We start from the raw sequence: 27,373 nt of genomic DNA, 5'->3' as shown, positions 1-27,373 counted from the left end.
CAAGGAATAATTTATAGAAGGGTTATTAAATTAAAATTCATTGAGGCTCGATTAGTACAATTTTCTTCCAGCAGAGGTCAAAATCGCATTTTGTGCAATGACTCAGATTCTTTACATCACAGTCCAGGCGTGCAGGCACGACAGCCCATTCATTTGAATCTGTTGCTGTGCCTGCGTTTTCTGCTGGGAAAAGGTCCTGGCACCTTTTAAAAAATGCAGCCACGTGGTGAATTCGTACCATGCAATTTCCATGTGCAGGAAACCGCACCATGTATTTTAGTGTGTTTAAAAGTTAATAGTACCCCCACACATTTTCTGTGCAGCACCTCCTTTTGTGTGCGGCTGCATGTCCGCCTTCACATCTCCCCACCACAGCACTGCCCCCTTTACATATCACCCCCACAGCACTACCCCATTCACATTCCCCAACAGCACTGTCCTCCTTCACATATCACCGTGTACAGAACTGCCCCTTTCACATCCCCCCACAGCACTGTCCCCCTTTACATTCCCCCCACACACATTACACAGCACTGCCCCATTCACCCCCTATCTTGCAGAGAGCAGGAGGTGGGACAATCCTGGACTGAAGGCAAAGTCACAACGGCACTGGATTGAGGATGGGAGCTGCCAGGTTAACTTTTTATATTAACAAGCTGGTGATTGGTTGCTAGAACCGCGCCCTGCATTCTAGCAGCCAATCACCTCCTGGTTAACGCGAAAAGTTAATTCAGCCAGCTGCCGCTCCCGCTCTCCATGCAGTGCTACTCCCACCCCCAGTCTAGAATTTGCCTGCCTCTCGCCATCTGTTGTGATCTGCTAATGACAGCGGCTCAGGCTGGGGACAAAAGCGGCAGCTAAATAGCACGATTGTGGCGGTCCGGATAGAGCAGTGGCTCAGCCAAATTCGGTCCGCGGTCTGCCATTTAGTGATGCCTGATTTATAGGATAGTCCACTCTTAAAAACACATACTCATAAGCTTGGCCCAGATCTCCCTTTGGTTACAGTTAACTGGAGGAGTTTTTTTATTTTATTATTCTCATCTTCTTGGAGAGCTGACCCTACTCCACCACCCCATAGTGTAAAATTTAGTTTTTGCATACCTGAAGGAAAAAGGAATTTATCAGGTATACATGTGTAAAATTAAAAGTAACAAATGACACACCCTTGAAATGAAAGCCATTATACTAAGTGTAATGTGAAATTCATACAATAAGTGCAGCATGTCTCTGTAATGAGATCATACTCTGGAGTTGGGTTTGGTCATGCGAGATCATGCAAGCTCCTTGGCATCAGCAGTCAGTGCTCATATGGACTCAGTTCTAAAAGACAATTCCCTCTGCCTAGAACTGGAGTCACATTACAGCAGTCCTTTCTTTTCCTGGCATTACAGCTATGTGCCACTAAAATACATGGATATATAAGCTTGGATACATGCCAGTAACCCAAAATACAGCACCTTGCACTTATCATAGTACATAACAACAGGCATGTATCTGTAATGATTACTGTCTGTTATTTCATATATACACAACATCTGCATTTGTTATATGCATATCAAAAAGTAAGGCTGGCAATTTTGTGACAGTTTTGAAAGCCTTTTATCAGCTGTCCATAAAAAAAATATATATGATTGCATGGAATTGAACAATACATGGCAGTTGATCATTTTCAGTTTTTGAATGTCAAACTAATTAAAGATATTTTGATGGTTTCATTCAGTTGGCACAAAGGGTTTGATTTTTTCAGTTGCTTTATGATTGGCTAATCAAGTTGGAAGCGGTAGTGACAAATGGCAGTGGAATGTTCAACGATCCTTTTCTTGATTGAAAGCTGAGTAAATATTGCAAAATGTCAAAGTTGATGGACAGCTTTAGTCACCCACCAGTGATTGTTGACTTCTGGGTGCACGTTGATAGCATTGATGACTTTACAACCTGTAAAAGGATATGGTCTGTCAATAAGATTCTGGCTTCGTTAGAAATATATCCTCATATTTAGCTCTTCAGCTGCCCTTTTTAATCTGATGATGGTTAAGATGAATGTGAGTAAAAAGACCTCTGTATAGTACAACATGAGCATATCTGTCTGTTTTGTCTGCATACTGCGCAGACATCCTCTGCTCCTGCTTTATTTAGGGAAGCAGAAACCAGTACTCCACAAAACCAAGAGCTGTGATCTACCATGTTATCCTATTATTAATCTGAAGCCTTTTTGCTTTGTCACAGCTTCCACGTAGCTCTTTGTGCTAATTAAGTCTAGGGCACAACAGGAGAGAGAAATAACTATAGATTAGAACAGCATTTTAGTCTGCTTTAAGTGCACCTTTGTGACAAATAAAAAAAAAATACATTATCGTTAAGGCACACTGGATCAGTATTTATTTGCTAGGACTGGGTTTCACGTCTATCTACAGGAGGAATTGGAGACTGGCAGACAAAAAAGCAGTTGGTCAGCCAGTTATATTCTCTCCCACTTCCAGGGTGCCTCAGTTTTTTGCTGGTACCCAAGGAAGTCTTTTTTGTTCTGAGAAAAGTCTCCCCTTTTTTTTCTGTGTTTTTTTGTAACCAACCCTTTTTTTCTTTTCTTCAATCAAGACATCATCTACAAGTTGTTAAGATCAGCTCACTGTGTAGCTATTCGGATTGGCTAATCCTTGGCGCCACATTGGAAGCTGTACCCAGACCCGCTGGACCAAAGATTGTGAGGCTACCCTATGATGTGCCCTTGGGCACTGTGCTTTGCCTGTGGAACTATTCAGCCTTTAGGGAACTATGTTAGCTGCAGAACGCCCCCTGGCTCCTATCTGCAAGAGACATGCAGTTCACGCTCCAATTGGACCTGACTGCTATCTATGGTGACCTGGTCCCCTCTTGCCATTAAATCTTTTCTGCTTATGCAGCTGGTTGTGAGGGAGCAGTTGCTCTGGCACACAATCGACTAAGTTCTGGTGCAGCTTGCAGTGTCCCTCCTAAAGGACTTGACACGTAAAGCCTGCAAAATTTTCCTCTACTTCACTTAACCCACACTTCGGAGTCTTTCATGGCTCCATCAGGTGTGACCTCTTCCTCTGCTTTGACCAGAGAGGAGTTGTTCATTCATCTCTCTGTGCTGGTCCAGTACATCAGAAGTTTGTGTTGTTCGAGTTTACCTCAAAGCCATTGCTTCTATTAAAAAGACTGACTCTCTTTTTGTCATTCCTGGTATACACTTTAAAGGGGAGCCCACACCTCATTCCACCATTTTTCAGTGGTGCAAACAGATCATTTTTCAAGCTTATGATCTCAAGGTCAAAGTTCCAGCCTCTTTGGCTTTTAGGTATCAAGCACCTTTCCAAATTTGCAAAGTGTCCACCTGGTCCTCTATTCATACATTCAAGTTTTAGCAGGTGGATGTTCAGATCTTATGCCACCTTTTAATGTATGGTCCTTCAGGCAGCTCTTTAATTGCAAGCTGTCATTAGTTTCATTCTGTTTTTGTTTGTAAACATGTTATAATTATGTTTGCTGTGTTGCCCACTGGGCAGCTGGAGTGCTTTTGGACATCTCAATCGTATCAGAACACCTACTGATCCTGTGTCCCTTAATTGACAATAGAGGTAGATAGGATTTTTTATATTTACCATAAAATCCATTTCTTGGGGTTCTTATAGCTGAAGTTTAGGTATGGTGTATTTTGCATAGTTACCTTGGTTCAGCTTGGACTAATGTAAATATGCATTTACCATACATGTGGGATGCCCGCGGAAGCTGGAAATCACTGCAGTAGGCACCACTGTTGAGCTCTCCCCACAGGGGAGCCAGAGCTGCAGCATCACATGACCAGATTAAAAAAAGGTAAGTAAATAGGTATTTTTTACACAGGGTATGCAGGATAGGTAAGAGAAGGAGGGAGGGAGCATTTTTAAGAATAGTTAGCGTTAGACTTTTCTTCCACTTTAAAGTGGTTCTAAAGGCAGAAGGTTTTTTACCTTAATGCATTCTCTGTCTGCTCTCTTCCTTCTCATTGGCTCAGAGACAGCAGCGGGAGGCATTGGCCCCTGTTGCTGTCAGTCACAGCCAGTGATGAAGGAGCGAGGGACGGGGGCAAGTCCTGCTGTCTGTGTCACTAGTGCCCCCAACCCGAGAAGAGGAGGATTGGGCTGCTCTGTGCAAAACCATCGTACAGAGCAGGTAAGTAAAATATGTTTGTTATTTTGTAAACAAAAAACTATGCCTTTAAGATCACTTTAAAGCGATTACATTTTTTTCTTTAAAATAATAAACATGTTATACTTACCTGCTCTGTGCTATGGTTTTGCACAGAGCAGCCCCGATCCTCTTCTTTTCAGGTCCTCCGACGGTGCTCCTGGCTCATCCTCCTTGACCAGCGCTCCCAATAGCAAACCGCTTGCTATGGGGGCACTGGTGCTTGCTCGCTCCTGAGTCCCGCTCTATGCATCCATAAGACAGATGGAGCAGCGGCTCAGACCCACCCCCGCTCTCTTTTCTTTGGCTCACTGGCTGTGATTGACAGCAGTGGGAGCAAATGGCTCCTGCTGTTATGTCTCCGCCAATGAAGAGAGGGAGACACAAGACAGCCGAGGCTCCCATGTACATCACTGCATTGAGAGGGTGCCCAGGTAAGTATTGGTGGTGGTGGTGGTGGGGGGGGGGGGCTGTAGGGGGAGCAGCACACAGAAGGTTTTCTACCTTTGTGCATAGAATGCATGAAGGTAAAAAAACATTCAGCCTTTACATTTACTTTAAGGGACACAGGTCCCACCCCTCTTTTGTATGATTTACTCCTAAATACTGTTTTTCAACAAAGCTGAGGCATGCTGGCAGTAGGGGGGTTTACACCTAGCTGGCCAACCTTTATTTTACTTGTCAGTGCCCAAGTCATCAATTCATTTTCATGTTATAATATGGCTGCTACTGCCTCTACAGCTCATGCTTTTTTACCTACAGTCTGCTATCTACGCTGTGCTTATCTAGATTTCTCTTTAGGGGGGCGATTTACTAAAACTGGAGAATGCAACATCTGGTGAAGCCCTGCAAAGAAATCAATCAGCTTCCAGGTTTTTTTTTTTTGTCACAGCTTAAAGAGGTTGAAACCTCCAAAAAAAAAATCCTGCAAGACAGAGGCATTATGAGCTAGTATGCAATGTTTAGTTGCTATGGGTTACTGCACTCTGCCCAGTGTTGTTCTTTGTGCTGCATAGATAAATGTGGGATGATCAGCCAGTAGAGATGGTCCTTCACACATGACCTCCAACATGTTTTTATTGTAATCTATGGTCAGGATGAAGATGTTGAGGTTGATGTACTAAAACGGAAGAGTGCAAAATCTGCTTCAATCAAGCTGTGCATGGTAGCCAATCAGCTTTAGTAAATCAACCCCATTGCGTATTTTGTTTTCTTTTTAATTCTTGTTCAATAGCTAAGTTATTAAGTGCTTAGATCATCATTTGCAAATTCTGAATTTTCTGAATTTCTTGGTCAAGTTCAGGAACTTTGCTACATGTTTTAATGTGCTGAGTCTGCCAGAATTAACTGACAGCTTGCCTGCATTTTTTTCGTACGTTGCACCTGTCTCCCAAGAAAACATTTACTCATAAAGATCCTATTGGGTATGCTCCAAGGCTTGTTCTTGTTACTTCTTGATCAATTATTTTAGACACTGGGGAATCACTCTCCTTTTAACAGATTTGTAGACAGGAATTTAGGTGCTGTCTCCAAGCCAAATGCATAGTTTTCTTACAGTCACCATTCGAAGCACCAGCCAGAGGGTGCTGTTCAAAGTATGGGGTACCAGGTGATTTACAGAGCTTACAGAAGTTGAGGTCTCTTTGTCTTCTCTTTCTGTATTGTATTTCTTGATTTACTGTGGACAAAGCTTACCTACGTGTTGATTGAGCTCAGTCATTTTAGGCAAATGGCATACTTCTGTGTGTCAATGTAAATGTATTACATCCCACATTTCCCCATAGCTACAGAGGTGAAATGTTTATGGCACCATGATACATCTTATTCTGAGTCTTAATTGCTAATACTTACGAGCAGTAACTTATAGCAACTAGACAAAATTAATTTTAATGAAAATAAACAGGATAAATAGACAAATGGCACTGAAGAAATCTAGTTTACTCAAAATTCAGTATATGTAAAGACCATTAAAGTCCAACAAACTGTCCATATTAATATAATAGCATAAAGCAGGCGACAGCAAACAGCATCAGAGGCAGCACATAGAGAGACACAGGGGGGCACCAGACTAAGTGCAGTATTACAATCACTTTGGTTTATTAAAAACATGACAATGGGCAACTCACATGTTGATGGAAACAAGTAAGCATATCTAATTATCCATGGCTGGGCATAGGGGGTCCCCCTTGAAGTCCTAGCTGAATGCAGCACTAGCGTTGTCAAACAGCTGTGACAATGAGACCAGGAAGTGGCCAACCACCGGGGCAACCAGCGTGGAACACAAGACGGCCAGAACTGACGTCAATGGGGAGCTGTGCTGCGGGGATTGGGGTGGTAATGCGTTTCAAAGCTTCTGCTTCTTCCTCGGACTTCTTGGATTATGATTGCCTCCTATAGGCCTGTGGTTGAAGAAAAGAAAATTGCATAATGTATGGGCTGCCTTAGATGAGGACTAGATCACATGTTATGGCAAATTATTGCAGAAAAACAGTTAGTTCCAAATGTATTTATTGTTTAATTCCAAGGGGTTCGCATAATTGTTCTTGCCATTGTAAATAATATCAAGTGGCTTTTACTGATATATCAGAGAATTGTAAAGATGTCGGTTGGCCATGGCTTCTGGAAATGGATTTAGACTAAACTGTATACTTTCTCAATAGTATTACAGAGAATGGGGACCTTAAAGTGGTAGTTGAGTGAAGATTTAAAAAATCTACTGACAGGTTGGCTTTTTATAACAGAAGAGACCCTAGAGGTCTCTTCTGTCATAAATGTCCCCCCCCCCGCCTGTCAGTGCGTAATGTGATCTGAGCAGCACATACGCAGCTCACACCACATTTACAGCCTGCTCTGCAAAGTGACTCCTGTGCGCATGTGCGGGAGTGACGTCACAGCGGCCTGGCCATTGAAGCGGCCAAGTATACGAAACCTGCAATGAAGACCGGGTGAATATTAAAGCCTCCAGGGACCAGGGAGAGCCGTGACAGCACAGCTCTGGAGGGCTCTGTAGGCAAGTCTGTAATAATTTACTAGTATGCATACCAGTACATTATGACTTAAACCTGCAGGGGGGCTATCTAGATTTTACTACCACTTTAAGACATATGATTTTGGGGAAAGATGATTGATAGCATATGTCAGATAGACCCAGAAATTGATTTGTGCTCATCATGTTTCCAACGTTCTATGACTAATCTCAGGGGACCAAAATCCACAATATACGAGCTTCTGACATGCTTATATGTTTAGATTAAGAATATTTTTTCTTATTTTCAATAAATGTTGAAATGTGTGTGCAGTAAATATTTTGAGTGTAAAACACATTATTGGAAAAAAAATGAACAAACTATGGTGCATTTGGTTGATTTTGGATACCGGGAACATTTCTCAAAACCTTGGGTTGTCCCTGGAGATTGTGTACATTGTGGAACTCATTGACAGCATTGTTCTGAAACTGATACATGGTAACTGGTCACAATCATAGTGGAGGTCAAGATGAGTATGGATTCAATTTCTTGTAGCATGTGCTTTCCCAGAACAAGGTCAAGGTTGCAGCAGGCAATAAGGAGATAAGAACTGCAGTGCAGGTGCTGAGTGTGTGCTGATGAGATATACATAGATACAGAGCGAGATTGTCACATGGCAAATTATGAAGGCTATATAGATATATAGATAGTGTGGCATGGGGGATTGTTCAGCTCAAGTGGATAGATGCATTTTTGTGCAGTGAGTCCACATCAGACAGGCATGTATAGTTAAGGGCCTGGTAGCCCAGGTTTATTAAAGGGAAAAAACAAAACAAAAGTCCATCCAGAAATCCTACGCAGGGGTTTAACTTCATTAAGCACTCATAAATGAAAACATACCAAGCCACCTGGCTCTCTCTTGTCAGCAGTTCCTCTGCTTGCTCTCAACAGAGTTGATTCTTTCCAGCCCCCTGGACTCACTGGCTTCCGTAGTCTTCCCAACTCTCAAGGCTGGCCAGCCTTTCCCAGTCCCTGGGCAAAGAATCCCCCTTACACGGGCTACAGTCTCCCAAAGGGCAGACCACTCTCCAAACACAGGTTTGTCTTCACACAGCAGCAGCAAAGAGCTCACACTCTACCATCCTCCCAACTTCTGCTCTCACCAGCCCCTCGTTATATGGGCTGTGTGCAGCTGGGCACACACCCTGTTTGCTATCCTCAAGACCCAGACACAGGGTTGGAGATCCTGTCCCACCCATGACTCTCAGGGACCTCCAAACTACAGAATCCCATCCGGAACTAGCAAAACCTGGAGAAAACTGACATAGCAGTTTTCTCCATTTAAAACTCTACACTCTGTAGTCTTGCAGTCCGCAGATATGCAAACTCTGTGTCTCTTTTACCTCCGATTTCATAGGGACAGAGCCTCGCTCTGCCACAATAGATAAAGCTGTCATCTAGCCATGCGCAGGAAGATCTGCAAGCAATTACAGCTATCTTGAAGTTACTGTTTCTTGGGCTATTGTTTCAGCAACAGCTTTCAAGTTGGTTGTAGACTTTAGATATTGATTGAATGTGCAGATATGACCCAAATGCCATTTTTTTACACTTATAAACTTAGCCTAGGTACACACTGACCGAAAATTGTCAGAAAACGACCGATTTGACAGTTACTTACTTTTTGGCCCCTGTGTGCAGCTCCTTGTCTGATAGAAGCCAGTCGTGAGACAAGCATGATGGAAAATGAGCGGCAAACGATAGCTGATATGCGCTTGCCACAGTAGGGGAAGTACGAGAAAAAAAAGCTTCCTGTGTGTACCAGGTTTAAAGTGTCACAAAACCTACATCATAAAAGACTATCAATAATTAGTGTTGTCACATGCTGTTTATACTCACTCAGTCACTATGGGATTTGTTTTCTGTATTCTGCAAAAAGCCTGGTTGATCATGCTGCTCTGTATCTCCGCCTTCTTTAGTGCCCCCTATGCAGTTGGGGATTTTGCAGAGCAGTGTTGGCAGCTCTGCACATGCTCCATATTCAATGAGTTTCTATGCTGTGCATTTCCTCTCTATCACATCTAAGCAGCCCTTGTAACTATAGAGTCACACATGTGGGCGTGCATGACAGCCCACTCCCTCCCTCCTCCTCCATGCCCACTAGCCAGCTAAACTCAATGGGGATGGGATATTACTTATTGATTGATGGCGGCTTCTCCTCCCTGTTATTCTAAGACACAGGCTCCGACTAGCAGAAATCTGCCCTCACCATGTTATTGCCAAAAATAATAAATATTTTATTTCAAATATAGCTTTGTATGATGATTTAAATTTCAATTTTAATGTTTTTTTTTTTTTTTAATTAAAATAACTACAGTGCCATCATCCATATACAGAAATAGAAGGGACAATGTAAATTAAACAGTGTGTGTGTTTAGTATCACTTGTACTTTTTTTTTGTCCCATGAACTTGTTAGTGTGCATAATGGGTACCTTTCTTGCCTATAGCCTACTAGTCTAATGCCCTGTACACGCGACCGGTTTTCCTGTCACAATAAACTCTAATGCCCCGTACACACGGTCGGATTTTCCGATGGAAAATGTCCGATCGGAGCGTGTTGTCGGAAATTCCGACCGTGTGTGGGCTCCATCGGACATTTTCCATCGGATTTTCCGACACACAAAGTTTGAGAGCAGGCTATAAAATTTTCCGACAACAAAATCCGTTGTCGGAAATTCCGATCGTGTGTACACAAATCCGACGGACAAAGCGCCACGCATGCTCAGAATAAATAAAGAGATGAAGGCTATTGGCCACTGCCCCGTTTATAGTTCCGACGTACGTGTTTTACGTCACCGCGTTTGGAACGATCGGATTTTGCGACAAGTCTGAGCCAACATCCGTCGGAAAAAATCCTAGGATTTTGTTGTCGGAATGTCCGAACAAAGTCCGACCGTGTGTACGGGGCATTAAGGTTTTTCCAATGGAATTCCGCTCAAGCTGTCTTGCATACGCATGGTCACACCAAAGTCCAATCGCCCAGAACGCGGTGACGTACAACACATACGTCGAGACTAGAAAACGGAAGTTCAATAGCCAGTAGCCAATAGCTTTCGTCTCGTACTTGCTTCAGAGCATGCGTCATTTTTGGTACGTTGGAACAGCACACAGACGAGCGGTTTTCCTGATAGGAATTGGTTCCGTCTGAAAAATTTAGAACATGTTCTCTTTCTAGGTCCGTCAGAATTTTCGACGTAAAAAGTCCGATGGGGCATACACATGATCAGAATATAGGATGAAAAGCTCCCATCTGATTTTTTCTGTCAGACATTCCGCTTGTGTGTACATGGCATTACAAGTCAAAATCTAGCTTTTTCTCTGAGGTTTCATAATAAAGAAAGTTCTGTGTGGTTTGAAGGTGGTCATAATCATTCCTATTGTTTCTCTAGCCAATATGTTAAAATCCTACTTGGATTGGACCAGTTTTCTATTGTTAGAGATAAGGATATTTGACTATTACTCAATCTGCCACTTTTATGTTTTGTCTTTTTGCCTCCTCTTCCCAAAGATAGCCATCCACTCCATGTTTTGTATTGTGCCTTTTTTTTAAGTCTTAAATTTAGCAGAACAAAACTTTTTCTTATTTGTTTTCTAAAGTTCAGCTCCAGATTAGCTAATTGATTCTAATAGAGAATAATTGTATTAAAATACCTGTGGGATTCTTGAAAATTCCTGTGGTCTTGTTCCCAGTTCATGGGAATGCAGGCATATGATGCAATCCAAACAGCGTTGAACCTTTTTCTCTGAGCGCTGTAGTGACATGCTGCAAATGGCGCTGTGGCAAGGTCTTGAACAGATGTTTGCATCACCATGTACAGTGCTCTTTCTTACATCTCTTTATTGGTCACAAGGAAGGATACAGCGATATTTTGGCATTCTATATCAGTTCCTTCATCAGGTAACAGCAGGGCTGCTGATAAGGCAGTGCAACCAGCCCTACTGTACTGGGTTTAGGCCCCATCAGTTCAAAAGGGGGGGGGGGCAGGCACCTGCTGAGCAGGAGGGCCAGCTGTATCACCTTACTGCAGACACTGATCCTCTTCTGCCTTCCCCTGCAGTGTTGCTGGCTTCTCTTCTGCTTCCTCCCCCCAGCTGTGCTGCAGTGTGATCAGTTCTAGCATATGCACCCCCATCCTTCTTCTTTCAGGGCCCCCATCTGCATCTCTTTTCCCCACAGTTTGGCCAGCTTCCCTCCCCTCCTGCCGGCAGCTGGTGCGGGCACACAAGATGGAGAAAGGAGGAGGGGTGCCAGTAAAAATGTCTTATAATAATGATTTTAGTATATTTTTTTTTTAGCGAGCAGGACCCTTTCAGGTAGGCAGTATGAGGCACAACGATTTCTAACAGCAGCCCTGGGTAACAGTATAGGAACTGATATAAAACTCTAAAACTTTGCTGTATTTGGTGGCTAAAAAAGTTAAAGGTGAACTTAACCCACCCATTGCTTCTGCTTTCAAGTGAAATATCAAGCCATCAAATAGCTGATGTCATAACTGATGACATGTGCAGCACCATGGCAATGGCAGATCAAACAGAGGCTAAGGTGACAACTTCTTTAGCTATAAAAGATAGGAGGGTTTCGTTCCACTTTAAGAAGGAACACACAAAGCGTTGGGGATATACATTCTTGTTCTGTTCCAAATTCAATCATTTAGTAGAATCTTTTCCAGTTCCAAAGACTACTTAGTGATGTCAGTTGGATTGTAGGATTTCACCAGAATCCCATGGACCAGTTATTACAGTGATTCTTTAGGCCAGTAAAGCAGCATCACGTTCCCTATCTCCCCTTTAGTTTATAGACCATCTCCCATTTAATTGGTGGTACAAAACAGGCCAATGCTTGCCACTCACCCAACTGGAGTTTCAAGGGTGGGAGCTTTTTTTAAGAAGTGCAGATGGTAGTGTGGGCGCAAAGAAGGACCCCCCCCCCCCCTGCTTGCAGCTCTCATCCAGCCATGGGGGATATCAATAAATATATGTGGGGTTCTTGGCTATCTTTGGGGTGGCGAGGTGACATGTCTTTTCATTTATATTAGAAAAAATGTTGGGATTGAAAGGATCAGCATCAGTGCAGAAAGATTATCCACTAGTCTAGATCTGTAGTCTGATTTTCATTGTTCCAAAATGCTGTTTTTGCCATATTATTGGTAACAATCACTTAAGGCCCATACACACGATCGGACTTTTTGATAACAAACATGCAAATTAGCTGTTTCAAGGCAACATCCGACCGTGTGTACGATCCATCAGACAAACTTTTTCGTTTTTCATCGGACAAATGTTGGCTGTTCGAACAGACAAACTTGGCGGCAACAAAAGTCCAACGACGGCAAGTCCGATCGTGTGTACACAAAACCATCGGACTTAAGTACAAAGTACAAACACCCATGCTCAGAACCAATGCAAAAGATCAGACAAAAATACAGAAGTTGACCGAAGGGTGGTGCCGGAGAGTTGAACGTCCTCTTTTGAAGTGTTGTCAGTACATTGAAACGTCATTAGGTTCGTGTTTGTTGCCTAAAAAGTCCTGCCGTGTGTATGCTTAACAAGTTCATGGCCAACGCCCTTTGTACAGAAATCCACGGAAAAGTCTGTATAAAGTCCGATCATGTGTACGAGGATTTAGATTGCACTAAGCAGTAAACAGATTGCTCATTAACCCAGTGAGAGTGTTAATTCTTCCTTCACATTTGATACTACAACAAAGGTGCTGGGAAAAAGAAAAAAATAGAAAATGTTTGTATTGGCTGTGGAATCAAACATATGAGCAAGTTTGCTCAGTTTGGTCTGTTTTATAATCCCCTAAAATTACTAAACATTTAAAAAAACCTGTTCAATGATGCAGCCTAAAAATGACTCACTTGGGTTGATTTACTAAAATGTTGAAAAGTGAATGCTCACTCTGAATGCTCAATTATGTGCAACCGAAATTAAAAAGACTTTTCAAATGATTAAATGATCAAAACTTTACCTAATTTAGGACCATGTCACACTACCAATCCCGTCGATAGAAAATTGTCACCTGTGACAGGATCACTGGTTGGATATCACTCTAAATGAAGTTGCTAAGATAGCACCTTAAGCTGACCATACATTCTAATTCAATTTCCTTTAGATTTCTTATTCAATTTCCTTTAGATTTACCTTCAACTATGAAGTGCAAGGGCCTGCCTGATTGCATACAAATTGAAATAATGTTTAGGTTTGACCTCGAATTATATGGTTTTGGTAAATCTAGAGGAAAATTGTACAAGAAAATTGTATAATGTATGGCCAGCCTTACTTTATGTTATGGCGATGCTCCCTTTCTTGCCAAACCAGCAAGATGTTGCCTTGTGGCTGCACTCTTGCGAGAGAGGGAGGCTGTACAGCAAGTGAGCAGTACTGATTAGAAAACGTGCCAGTCGCACCTTTGTTATTCTGTTGCTGCTAAGGTTTCACCAGTGACAAAATTGTCAGTGTCACATGACCGTCACATCGTTAACCAAAGTGACCTTCCTCTACTCCTTTAATAATCAACCCCGTTAAGTTGGTAACTCCCAAATCATTCCATATATGATTTGTTTTGAAATATATTACCATGTTTACTTTGGATCTTACATTTTTAATTAGACTTCATCTAGGAGTATTAACATGTACAAGCAGCTCCAGCAGGCTCTGTGTTACCAGCATTTTTTAAGCCAGTAGCAAAGTGCTACAGTTTTCTACCCTGAGGATAAGGAATGTATACAGGAGCTTTCAAGATGCTAGGATTAACTCTGTGATAAATGCACATATGGTTGACTTTTCACAAATACAGTTTAGGCTGTTATAGACTGTACAGCATAGTAATAGTGCACAGTATGTATATAATACATTCTAAAAAGAGTAATCATAGCAAATTATACTAGTAGTAAACTATGTTTTAAAGTGGGGGTTCACCCACACCGCCAAAATAAAAAAATATTAAAAGCCAGCAGCTACAAATACTGCAGCTGCTGACTTTTAATACATGGCCACTTACCTGTCCCGGGGTCCAGCGATGTCGGCAGGGGACGCCGAGAACCTGCTCGGTTCTCGGCAGCTGCCGCCGCCATCCTAGGTGAGGGAATCAGGAAGTGAAGCGTTGCGGCTTCACTTCCCGGTTCCCTACTGCGCATGCGCGAGTCGCGCTGCGCTTCCCAAGTGGTCCCCGCTCTCTCCTGGGAGCTGTGTGTTCCCAGCAGACAGCGCGGTGGGGACGGGAAGAGGCATAGACTCCCATGGGAGTCTATGCCGGAAGTGGGTGCAAATACCTGTCTTAGACAGGTATCTGCACCCCCCTCCCCCCTGAAAGGTGCCAAATGTGACACCGGAGGGGGGGAGGGTTCCGAAAAGCGGAAGTTCCATTTTTGTGTGGAACTCCGCTTTAAATAACTAATCTTTATTAACTGGATGATTAGGTCTGCTTGTTCATACATACCGTTTCTTTGGGTATTAGGCTCGGTTCACACTGCTGCGATGCCAGACATTGCATGTGATTCACACCGTACTGCAGTGCATACCACATGCGATGTCTGTGTGATGCAATTTCAGCCATACAGGTTGTATGGCTGAATTTGCATTGCATTCGGACCAAAGTCGTACAGAATCCTTTTTCGGTCCACACCAGAATCGGATTGCATGGGTGTAAACACCCATGCGATCCGATTCATGTCCGAACTGACAGTTTGCACTGCGATATGCGGACCAATCTGGTGGTGTCATTAACTTTCTATTGACGCCCACAGCGGTTTGCATAGGGCAGTGTGAACTGCCTGCGAGTTATATGCGATGTGGGAACCTGTACTGGATTTGCACAGGTTCTCGCATTGGAGCAGTGTGAACCGAGCCTTTGTCATTTAAAGCGTAACTCCACTTTTGTCGAGAAAAAAACATTCCCCTCTGGGTGATCTATGTAAATTGCAAGGATTATAACAAACTTTGTTGCAGATTCCTACCTTTTGTTATTCCGAATAAATCCCTCTGTGTTCCTCTGTGCCTCTGTTCTGAGTGGGTCTAATGAGAGTGGTTTCATAATTAACTGTCAGGTGTGCAGCTGCAGAGCACTATTGAGGAAATCTGCTGGGCCTGCATCCCTTTAGACGTGTTGCTATTGAAAGTATCTCTCCAAAAATAACATTTTTGTTGCAGGGGATTCCTGAAATCTGACTTGTATCTTGGGCAGACTTCTGGGAAAATTGGTGAGCCAATCACACAAGCAGGAAATAATATTTCTGGGGGTGGTCAGTACACACTCTGTGTACAGAACAACTCCAGGTAGCCATATTGCAATGCATTCTCAGAAAATGACAGTGGCTGCAAATTGAAATAACATTCAATTACAATATGATTAGTATTAAAAAATAAATGAGTAAGGGGTGGGTGGCCGTCACCTGAAGAGTGAACCTCCAGGTGCGTCACTCTTCCCAGGTGAAAGTGCAATTCCTATCCATACAGGGTGATAAATCAATATGTGAATGTGAGATCATGTGGTTAAAGGTGTTCTCACCCTATAATCTTATACCAATACAAATATATTATCTGTTGGTGCTTTAGATATTCCAAGTACACAATGCCATGAATACTTATATGTTACAATACAAAATACAATATTAAAAAAATCAAATATTAAACAAATTCATGAAATAAGTCCATCACCAAATCCATCAAAAAAATCCATCAAAAAAAATTACAAAGAAAAAAAAAATAATATATATATATGTGTATATATATATATATATATATATATATATATATATATATATATATGTGTATATATATATATGTATATATATATGTATATATGTATATATATGTTTATATATATATATATATATATATATATATATATATATATATATATATATATATATATATATATATATACACACCGTATATATGAAATTTTGTTTTGTAATATAAAGTCCAATTTTTTTTGTGCACATAATTAAATTCCAACGTGACTCGTGCATATGCTTAGCCGCAGATCATGTGCTGAAAGTGAAGTGACATCCATGCTCCCCTTCAGTTCCCCACTCACCAGATCCTTGCACCCCTACAGGGGTAAAGCCCATGTAGTGAGTATGGTGGCAGTATCCAAAATGATCACCTTCTCCTTGGCACCTCAAACCTTGGGGTATCCAGATTCTTATGCCTCTACAAGTGTAAAGCACGTGCAATAGGTATAGTTGAAATTTTCAGACCGCAGGATATCCTCATGTATAGAAGAGACTGGCACTCATAGTGTAAATCCAATTAGGTAAAATTTATTGTAAAAGTGCATTTAAAAAAAATTAACATAGTTAAGTGCATAAAAACTAGCACAAAACTAGTTGCAATACAAGAGATCCGGATTGGCGTGCGTTCCACAGACCGGAATTCCACACACCGCAAGTGACGTAAATGTGTACCATGTTCCACCTTGCGCTTTTCGTCATAGGACATCATCTGAGGCGGTGCCATCTTGGTACACCTGACGTCTATTCATACAAGTCCTGGTGGGGAAGGGGTATACACAATTCCTGCAGTGCAGACCAATATTGGCACATTGCTATCCACACGGAATCATACTTTCTCCATATCGCACGCTCCCTATGGTCAAATTATAGATTACTCCCTGCATTTCTGCTCACCAATACAATGCAGATATTATCTAGTAAAACTAAAATACTCTAAAAATAGTGTTAATCAGCACTATGGGTGGTGTTACACGTAGTTAGCTCTTGTATTTGGTATTTCCTATTATTGACCCTTGACTTAAATTACTCTTTTTTTCCGCAGCTGTTTCTTGCTCACTCTGCACGGCAGGCATTTTTGACACCTATAAAATCCTTTCATTTCTGAAAATAGTTTAACAGGTTTTGGGGGATCAATAACATTTGCTTGTATTTCAAAATCCTCCACGGTTAATAAAGAAAATGTTTAGGAACACACTATTGACAAAGAAAGATAAGAAAGTAGAAAACTATACGGATGTGGACTTCATTACTGGGTATAATACACAATACCAATCAATAGAGCACATCATTAGAAAATACTGGCCCATTCTGAAAGAAGACAGGGTCCTATCCAAGATCTTACCAAAGAAACCCAGGTTTGTGTACAGAAGAGCCCCCACACTCAGGAATCATCTAGTCCACAATGTTATTGACCCCCCAAAACCTGTTAAATTATTTTCAGAAATTAAAGGATTCTACGTGTCAAAAATGCCTACCGCGCACAGTGAGCAAGAAACAGCCGCAGAAAAGAGAGTCATTTAAGTCAAGGCTCAATAAAAGGAAATACCAAATACAAGAGCTAATTACGTGTAACACCACCCACGTCACCTACGTTAATGAGTACCCCGGCCACCTCCAATATGTAGGTAGAACTACCCGACCTTTGTTCGTGTGGTTAGAGAGCACATTAATAATATAAGAAAAGGGTTCCCGAAACACAGCCTCTCGAGACATTTTAAGGAAGTACACCATAGGGACCCCACAGGATTAATATTTTATGGAATAGATCAAATCAAGGATCATTGGAGAGGTGGTAATAAAAAAGTTTTGGTATCACAGAATGAAACTAGGTGGAAATACAGGTTGGGGTCTCTGGCGCCCAGAGGCCTGAACCTCAACATTGACCTCAACTGTTTTATATCCAACTTTTGAACCCCACCTAGGTTTGCCCTGGCACTCTCCAATTCAGGGTACTGCATATATATATATATATATATATATATATATATATATACATATATATATATATATATATATATATATATATATATTTCTTAGGAAACATTTCTAATAATAGATGCCCATTAATGCAGCCTCACCAGTGCCCATCAGTGCACCCTATCAGGGCCTATCAATGCAGCCTCATCAGTGCCCATCAGTGCAGCCTCACCAGTGCTCATCAGTGCCCATGAATGCAGCCTCACCAGTGCCCATCAATGCAGCCTCACCAGTGCCCATCAATGCAGCCTGAATAGTGCCCATAAATGGAGCTTCACCAGTACCCATCAGCGCAGCCTTATCAATGCCCATCAGCGCAGCCTCATCAGTGCCCATCAATGAAGAGTCATCAGTGCCCATCAATGCAGCCTGAATAGTGCCCACCAATGCAGCCTCACCAGTGCCCATCAATGCAGCCTCATCAGTGCACAGGGATCACAGGGATGAAAGGCGGCTGGATTACACAGAGCAAGGATCTCCCGCTGTGAGACAGCTTGGATTTGAATTGCCCGGCGGCCGCTGTCAAGTCCCGCCTCCTGGACCAGCTTCTATGATAGACATCACACTGTTTCAATTTCCCAGGATTGGACTAGTGTGCTGTTTATCATAGGAGGTGGTCCAGGAGGCAAGACTTGACAACGGCCTCCGGGCAAATTGAATCCAAGCTGTGTCATAGAGATCCCCGCTCTGTGTGATCCGGCCGCCTCTCCTCTTGCTCTCCTCTCTCCTCCTCAGTTTCCTGGCTGATTGCTGGGAGGAGAACGGCTACCATTTAACTCTCTTTCCAAGGCAGCCCCACACTTGCCCTCAAGTTATTTCCACTTGAGGGCAAGCAGGCAAGTGGAAATTTTGAGGGCTGGGATAGTGGATGGAATGGCCAACTGCTGAACCAGTTTTCCCTGACACCTCATTTGTGATTGCACTTGTATCTATTAAGCATCCATGAGTTGTGAATAACTATGAACCATGTTGTCGCAAACAATGTCCAGTCATCTGCATTTACCACTGTGGCAAATAGCTGGTGACTGGCAGAGTGACTATACATCGCAGAACTCTACTCCAACACATTTGAGGTTAGGCAGCATGATGTCTTAATACGTGTCTGATTACCAAGATTCAAACATAAGGGGACTGGAACTGAGCTATTCTATGCAGAGAGTAGATATGATCATAATTGACTACATACAGTACATAGATGGGGTCATGAACATTTTGCATTTAGTTGGTATAAAATACATACAGATTTTGACTGTCATTCAATAATCTCAATATCTCCTTATTGTGCAATAGAAGCAGCTGTATGAAAACTTTGAGGCTGGTATGACTGCAGCTTCTATCTGAGCAATATCTGTTGGCCTTAGAACTCATAGATAGTCCATATGCAAAACGATTATTAGTACAGGGCTTTTAAAACATATAGCTGATAGCTATGGATACACACCTTTAAAAGCTTAACAATTGTCTGGGATTGATGGTTTCCTGGTTGTGAGAGAATGCACCACCCTATCTGTGGAAGCATGGCAGATTATTTGACTCAATTTATTTGAAGAAAAAATGTGGCGAAGCTTATACAGGGGGACAGGACTCTGCATGGCCTGTAGCACCATTAAGTAAATATGTATAATTTGAAGGATGTGCAGATAGAGTGAGAACACCCCTAGATAAGTAGATGTAACGAGGTGGGTAGAGCCAGAGCCAGAAACTAGATGGTGTCTCTAATGAAGTGCCCCAGAGATATAATAACTAACTGTAGACTTGGGTCATCGGATTCCACCTATGACAAACCTATCACTTTTGTATATGTTATCCCATGAAAATTATATACAATTATATTGATGTTCTTAAAATATTAACACTTGTATCCAAAGTTTTCTAAAGTTATTAATAGTGTTTATTAGTTACCTATATTCTTGAACCTGCTTGCTCTGAGACTTGGAGTGACTGCCCCCTAAATTCTATCATAAATTAATTTATGAAGTAGAAGCCAACTATAAAAAAATATTTCTGAAGCAAGCATATACATACAGACATCATTTTCCACCATTTATCTCTGTAGGAATTGTCTGAACAGTAGAAGTGAGCTTGGTATTAATCACTTGAGATTTTCTGATTTGCTGGAAAGATAGGAATTAACATTTCGTCTCACATACTCCTCATTGGAGATTGGCTGAGGTGCGGAGAAGATTGTGATTGGTCCCAGCAGTTCAGTGATTATTCTCAGTGACAGATGTACCCGTATCACCTAGGTATATTATTTTTTTTATACTGCTTAATTAATCCAGCTGGATAGCATTTTATCTTGAAGACATAAGGTCAACAATGCTTGAAAATCAAATACTTTTTCGGCTACATCCAGAATTTAATCTTTACATATATACATGCACATCCTGAAATGTGGTTACTTGCTACATGGCCATACATCGGAGCATTTGAACAGATAACTTACAGATTGTCAGCTTGAAATAGCGACCATCTGCTGTCTAGTGTACAGGGAGACTAAAATAAGACTTCACCTTCTCTGTATATGAAATACAGTAATTCTTCCACTGGACACAGACTATTCCATCCTCATATCTGTTTTAGATCAGAGCGATTACAACGGGGTGGAAAAACATGCTGGAAATTTAGGGTCTGTTGATGCTTTATTTTATAGATACATGAAATGCTTTTGTGTCATACAATGCAGAACTAATGCCAGGATGTACAGTGACCGATGACATTAGGCATACATGAATTTGTTTCCAATGTAAATATATTAGAGAACAATCAAAACTTTGAGAAAACATCCAGTGTAACCAGCAAAGCCATAGACGTTGAAGTCATCATAATAGTCTGCTGGCAGTTGCATCAGCTTTTCTTTATCTCTATGGTAAATGTAGCAGAGGATGTTAGCAGCTATACTTACATTATTTATATTGAGTATTATTCGCAGTCTTGTTTTATAAAAACAGAGCGTGTTGTGTTAAAGACCATTTCTGGCAGGGGCAGTGATTTTGAACAGTGCCACCATGTTCACTGGGTCACTGCTTTGTAAGGACACCTGAGTTGAGCGATGGCTGCCTTCACTAGAACCCTATCGCACAGGTGTTTTATTTTATAGCACTTTATTTTCAGTTTAAACTTTTTGTTGTCTATTACTAGCTCTTTAAATAGATTCTATAACTGGAGAGCGTTTACAGCCAAAATGACCCAGGAATCTGATTCTGAACCACTGTGACTGGTTACCTTTGCCTGCTTTTCCTGTTCAATAGCCTGCTATTGTGGAGCTCTTATAATTGGTGTTGTGATGACATGATATGAGGCCACATAGCTATATTGCTTCCCCGCCCAGAACTGACATTTGCTAAACTTTCACTTTCAGAACTGACATTTGCTAAACTTTCACTGGCTCTGTAATATAAGAAGGAGAAACCAAAATATATAAAAGCTGAAATCTAGGCAAAGATTGTTGGGATATAGCGGGGATAGTTTGAAAACTACGTCAACATTTTTTCCCCATATGGGTGATCTCTCCTCCTTCCCTGACTATTTGATGGGTATCAGATGGAACAGGAGGTAAAGGGAAATCTTCTTATTTCCTGCCTATTTCTTGGGTGTCAGACAGAAGAGGAAGTAAAGAGAAATCATCCTACCTCCTGCCTATTTGATGGGTGTCAGACAGAAGAGGAAGTAAAGAGAAATCATCCTACCTCCTGCCTATTTGATGGGTGTCAGACAGAAGAGGAAGTAAAGAGAAATCATCCTACCTCCTGCCTATTTGATGGGTGTCAGACAGAAGAGGAAGTAAAGGGAAATCTTTTTACTTCCTGCCTATTTGATGAGGAGGAAATAAATAGCAGGAAGTAAAGGTAATCTTCTTAATCCTGCCTATTTAATGAGTGGAGAATTAAAGGTAACTTATGTTACATTCTTTTCTATTTAAATAGGCAAAACCTAATATTTTTCCTTTACTTCCTGTTCTGTTTGACAACCATTAATGGATATCAGTCAAATCAGGAAGGAAAGGAAATTCTTCTTACTTTCTGCATATTTGATGGGTGCCAGATAGAACAAGAAATCAAGACAAATCTTCTGGGATATTGGATTGGTGTCAGCCAGAAAAGGAAACAAGGGACAATCAAAGAAAATATTTTTACTTCCTTACTTTTTGATGACTGTCAGACACAGTAAAGTAAAATATTCTTACTTCCTGCATATTTGATTGCTGTCAGACAGTAAAGGAAAATCTTACTTCCTGCATATTTGATGAAATATAGTCAGGACAGTAAGTAAAGGGATATTTTCTCACTTCCTGCCTATTTGATAGGTGTCAGACAGAACAGGAAGTAAAGACAAATCTTCTTACTTCCTACCTGTTTGATGGATGTCAGACATAACAGGAAGTAAAGGCAAACCTTCTTACTGTCTCTCTGTTTGATGGGTGTCAGACAGAACAGGAAGTAAAGGAAAATCTTACTACAGTACGTAAAGGGATAGCGTCTTACTTCCTGCCTATTTGATGGGTGTCAAACAGAACATGAAGCAAAGGAAAATCTTCTTACTTCCTGCATATTTGATGGGTGCCAGATAGAACAAGAAATAAAGACAAATCTTCTGGGATATTTGATTGGTGTCAGCCAGAACAGGAAATAAGGAACAATCAAAGAAAAATATTTTTACTTCCTTGCTCTTTGATGGATGGCAGACAGAATAGGCGGTAAGGGAAAATATTCTTACTTTCTGCATATTTGATGGCTGTCAGACAGAAAAGGAAGTAAAGGAAAATCTTTTTGCTTCCTTTTCTATTTGTTGAGTGTCGGACAGAGCAGGAAGTGAAGGAAGATCTTTTTGTTTTCTGTCTGTTTGAAGGGTGTATAAAAAAAACGAAAAATTAGTAGACCCCCCTCCCATAATGGTGATGTAGACATATATAAAACACATTTTATAGTATTGACCAGTGGTCTCCAAACTGCGACCCTTTTGTTTGCTTATATTCAGACCTTGGGGCATTATTTCCCCCCCTTTCAGCAACAGTGAGGCATAGTTCCTGCCATTGACACCGACAACAGGGCACTGTTCCTCCCACTGACACCATTGATGAGGCACTATTCCTCCCACTTATACCAGCGATGGGACACTATTCCTCCCACTGTCACCAATGATGGGACACTATTCTTCCCAATGACACAACATTGTGGTACTATTCCTCCTACTGACACCAATGATAAGGCACTATTTCTCCCACTGAAACCAATAATGAGGCACTATTTCTCCCCCTGACACCAATGATAAGGCACTATTTCTCCCATTGACACCAATGATAAGGCACTATTTCTCCCACTGACACCAATTTATTTATTATTTATTTATTTCAGGTACTTATATAGCGCCATCAATTTACGCAGCGCTTTACATATACATTGTACATTCATATCAGTCCCTACCCTCAAAGAGCTTACAATCTAAGGTCCCTAACTCACATTCATACATACTAGGAACAATTTAGACAGGATCCAATTAACATACCAGCATGTCTTTGGAGTGTGGGAGGAAACCGGAGTACCCGGAGGAAACCCATGCAGGCACAGGGAGAACATGCAAACTCCAGGCAGGTAGTGTCATGGTTGGGATTCGAACCAGCCACCTTTCTTACTGCTAGGTGAAAGTGCTACCCACTACAGCACTGTGCAATGATAAGGCACTATTCCTTCCACTGACACCAACGATGAGGCACTATTTTTCCCACTGACACCAATGATAAAGCACTATTTCTCCCACTGACACCAATGATAAGGCACTATTTCTCCCACTGACACTAATGATGAGGCACTATTCCTGCCACTGACACCAATGATAGGGCACTATTTCTCCCACTGACACCAATGATAAGGCACTATTTCTCCCACTGACACTAATGATGAGGCACTATTCCTGCCACAGACACCAATGATAAGGCACTATTTCTCCCACTGACACCATTGATGAGGCACTATTCCTCCCACTGACACCAATGATGGGGCACTATTCCTCCCACTGACACCAATGATGGGGCACTATTCCTCCCACTGACACCAATGATGGGGCACTATGCCTCCCCCCTAATGCCAAAGAGGGACATTGTTCATTTTCAGTAACACTAGCACATTTTGTATCCAGCTGGCTACAGTCTGGCCCCCCTAAAATCTGAAGGACAGTAAACTGGCTCTTTGTTTAGAAAGTTTGGAGACCCCTGGTATAGACAAAGGATGTAAATGTAGAACTCTTCTTGAGTGCAAATTTAAAAGATTTCCCCTCAGCTGCTGTCCAAATGATGGGTGTCTAAAAGACATTTTTAACATTTGTCATAAAAAAAAAAAATAGTTAAAGGTGGGCTTTAAACTATATCATAGCTATATAATAACTATCCCAAGTTTTAAACTTTGCATGCAAAAAGCCAGGATTAAACAGGTTTTACAGTAGCCACCTCAACATATCCATGGTTGTATTTCCCTTTAAAAGCTGGCAATAATCGTAAGAAATGATCTTTTAAATGGCACAAAGTATTTTGACTTGGTTCTCCTTTCTGTTTGCTCAGATCAGTAACTCAAGGTAATGGTTCCAAAGGTTAAAATGATTCGTGCTATGTGTCAGGAAGCTGTATGAAGTGAAATTAAAAGGCATCTGACACTTTTCAGTCACATGGCAAGTGTCCTGCCTTGGAAAGCTAATCGTTCTTCCCTCATATTTTAGCACAGAGGCAATTATGTGTTTGTCTAAGAGGATTGGTGGCCAGAAATAAGTCAGCGTCTAATCAGACACAGGCCTGGGCTGGGCACTGTGCCATGACATTTATTACGTGTGCATTTCTCAGCTACCAACATGGCTGCTCAGTGCAGAGCTAGAGAATGATCTCTGGGAGAAGTCAGGATGCTTGGCTCACTTTGAAGATCTCTGTGCTGGACATACAGGACATATCTGCCAGGGTCATCTCTTACACTGAAATGTAACTAGTCTTCTATACAAATGGGAAATGTGTGTGGATGTGTGCGAGCTCAGAAGGAGGAATACTATATTGATCCTGCGAAAGCTCCTTTTAGCCCTGGAAAGAATTCTTCAGGCAGAAGATTTTTTAGAAGAAGAAAGTCCGACAAAAGGAAAGAGTCTGAGAACTGCGATGGAGCAACGGTAACAGAAGCAGAGAATAACAGAGATGGATATAGCCCCGAGGATTTTTTTCTGGGTGTCAGTACCAAAACCTCTCCAGTTGCACAGCGATCATCAAAGTATGTCTGTAATATCCCATCGGCAGACGCGGACTGCCTGGCCGCACTTCCATTGGAATCATACAGTTCAGGCAACGTTGAACCGACTGCCCAAAGGGAACTTTGTCTGGAAAACATCAGTTTTGCTGTGAACAGAAATCTTTCTTTCCCAAACATTCCAAATACATTAACATTCCTTCCCAACACAGATGCCTGTTATGAAAAAACGGCATCCGGCCTAAGCTCTGTTGACTGTATTATAGCACAGGAGACAACTAGTACAAATAGCTGTTGTGATAGAAATGGTGAAAGTGATGTAAACAGACAAGAGGAAATGAAGAGCAGTGATTGTTTGGTGTATGCAAGGTATTACAGTGCTGCAGAGCTAGACAGGCCCTCTTATGTGTCTACTTTACCTTCCATTTCAAGAGACGACTTGCTGTCCTCTTCTTGCCCAGCATTGCAGGTAAACATGACAGACCTTAATAAATATTATTATTTATGCTTATTTTCATGTGATAGTGACATTTGTGAACACCTCCAGAAAATGAGTAATAGAATTCAGAATATTCTAATGTATGTCCAGTGCTGAGCCTGCGTCTTTTAAATGGCTTCGACCTTCAAGTGCATGTTTCAGTAAAATAAAAGCACAATCCAGCAAATGACAGTCCTACTAGTATTTATAGCGCTGCTCTACATGATACACATTTCTATGACCTTTCTTTGTTGTATCGAGTGCAGAGAAAACATTAACCTATACTGGCCAGTTAAAAGTTTACCATAGAGCAGGGATATGCAATTAGTGGACCTCCAGCTGTTGCAAAACTACAAGTCCCATCATACCTCTGCCTCTGGGTGTCATGCATGTGGCTGTCAGAGTCTTGCTATGCCTCATGGGACTTGTAGTTCTGCAACAGCTGGAGGTCCACTAATTGCATATCCCTGCCATAGAGTAAAATATTATGGCCTTTCATTACTGTGAGAGATCTAGCATGATAAGGGATTCTTTACTGTGATAGATCTAGCATTATAAAGGGGTTCTTTACTGTGATAGATCTAGCATTATAAAGGGGTTCTTTACTGTAATAGATCTAGCATTATAAAGTGGTTCTTTACTGTGATAGATCTAGCATTATAAAGGGGTTCTTTACTGTGATAGATCTAGCATTATAAAGGGGTTCTTTACTGTGATAGATCTAGCATTATAAAGGGGTTCTTTACTGTAATAGATCTAGCATTATAAAGTGGTTCTTTACTGTGATAGATCTAGCATTATAAAGGGGTTCTTTACTGTGATAGATCTAGCATTATAAAGGGGTTCTTTACTGTGATAGATTTAGCATTATAAAGGGGTTCTTTACTGTGATCGATCTAGCACTGAGGGGTTCTCTACTGTGATAGATCTAGTATTATAAGGGGTTCTTTATTGTGATAGATCTAGCATTCTAACAGGTTAGGAGAACTGTAAGCACATGACTAAATAGAGGTCACTACATACAGGCTGTGTCCATGGCTGCTCATCTATCCCATTGCCCATGTAATGCTCAGATGTGTGGTTACATGCATACAGCAGCACCCTCTGTCAGCCTCTTATTAACTTGTACAGGATGTGTCCAAGGATGCTCATCTATCCCATTGCCCATGTAACTGCTCAGATGTGTGGTTACATGCATACAGTAGCGCCCTCTGTCAGCCTGTTATTGACTTGTACAGGCTGTGTCCATGGCTGCTCATCTATCCCATTGCCCATGTAATGCTCAGATGTGTGGTTACAGGCATACAGCAGTGCCCTCTGTCAGCCTGTTATTAACTTAAACAGGATGTGTCCAAGGATGCTCATCTATCCATTGCCCATGTAATGCTCAGATGTGTGGTTACATGCATACAGCAGCGCCCTCTGTCAGCCTGTTATTAACTTGAACAGGATGTGTCCAAGGATGCTCATCTATCCCATTGCCCATGTAATGCTCAGATGTGTGGTTACAGGCATACAGCAGCACCCTCTGTCAGCCTGTTATTAACTTGTACAGGATGTGTCTAAGCTTGCTCATCTATCCCATTGCCCATGTAACTGCTCAGATGTGTGGTTACCTGCATACAGTAGCGCCCTCTGTCAGCCTGTTATTGACTTGTACAGGCTGTGTCCATGGCTGCTCATCTATCCCATTGCCCATGTAATGCTCAGATGTGTGGTTACAGGCATACAGCAGCGCCCTCTGTCAGCCT

General features: G+C 41.7%; 1 protein-coding gene across 12 annotated transcripts in view; it reads left to right on the top strand.

Annotated features, from left to right (window-relative positions):
* Positions 1-27,373, top strand: part of DST (dystonin) — a 690,079-nt gene that overhangs the window by 242,377 nt on the left and 420,329 nt on the right. Inside the window, exon 1 of one of the 12 annotated variants that reach the window (XM_073626694.1) lies at positions 24,799-25,613. The exons of the other annotated variants lie outside the window; for them this stretch is intronic. Within the exon in view, the coding sequence (XP_073482795.1) occupies positions 24,909-25,613 (705 nt within the window). The 5' untranslated portion in view covers positions 24,799-24,908. Of the gene's footprint in view, positions 1-24,798; positions 25,614-27,373 lie in introns of those variants that run through there. 12 annotated transcript variants of the gene reach the window in all.

Source organism: Aquarana catesbeiana, linkage group LG04 (assembly GCF_042186555.1).
Source record: "Aquarana catesbeiana isolate 2022-GZ linkage group LG04, ASM4218655v1, whole genome shotgun sequence".
Classification (NCBI taxonomy): domain Eukaryota; kingdom Metazoa; phylum Chordata; class Amphibia; order Anura; family Ranidae; genus Aquarana; species Aquarana catesbeiana.
Note: the sequence above shows the minus strand (reverse complement) of the source record. Positions and strands in the feature narration are given on the sequence as shown.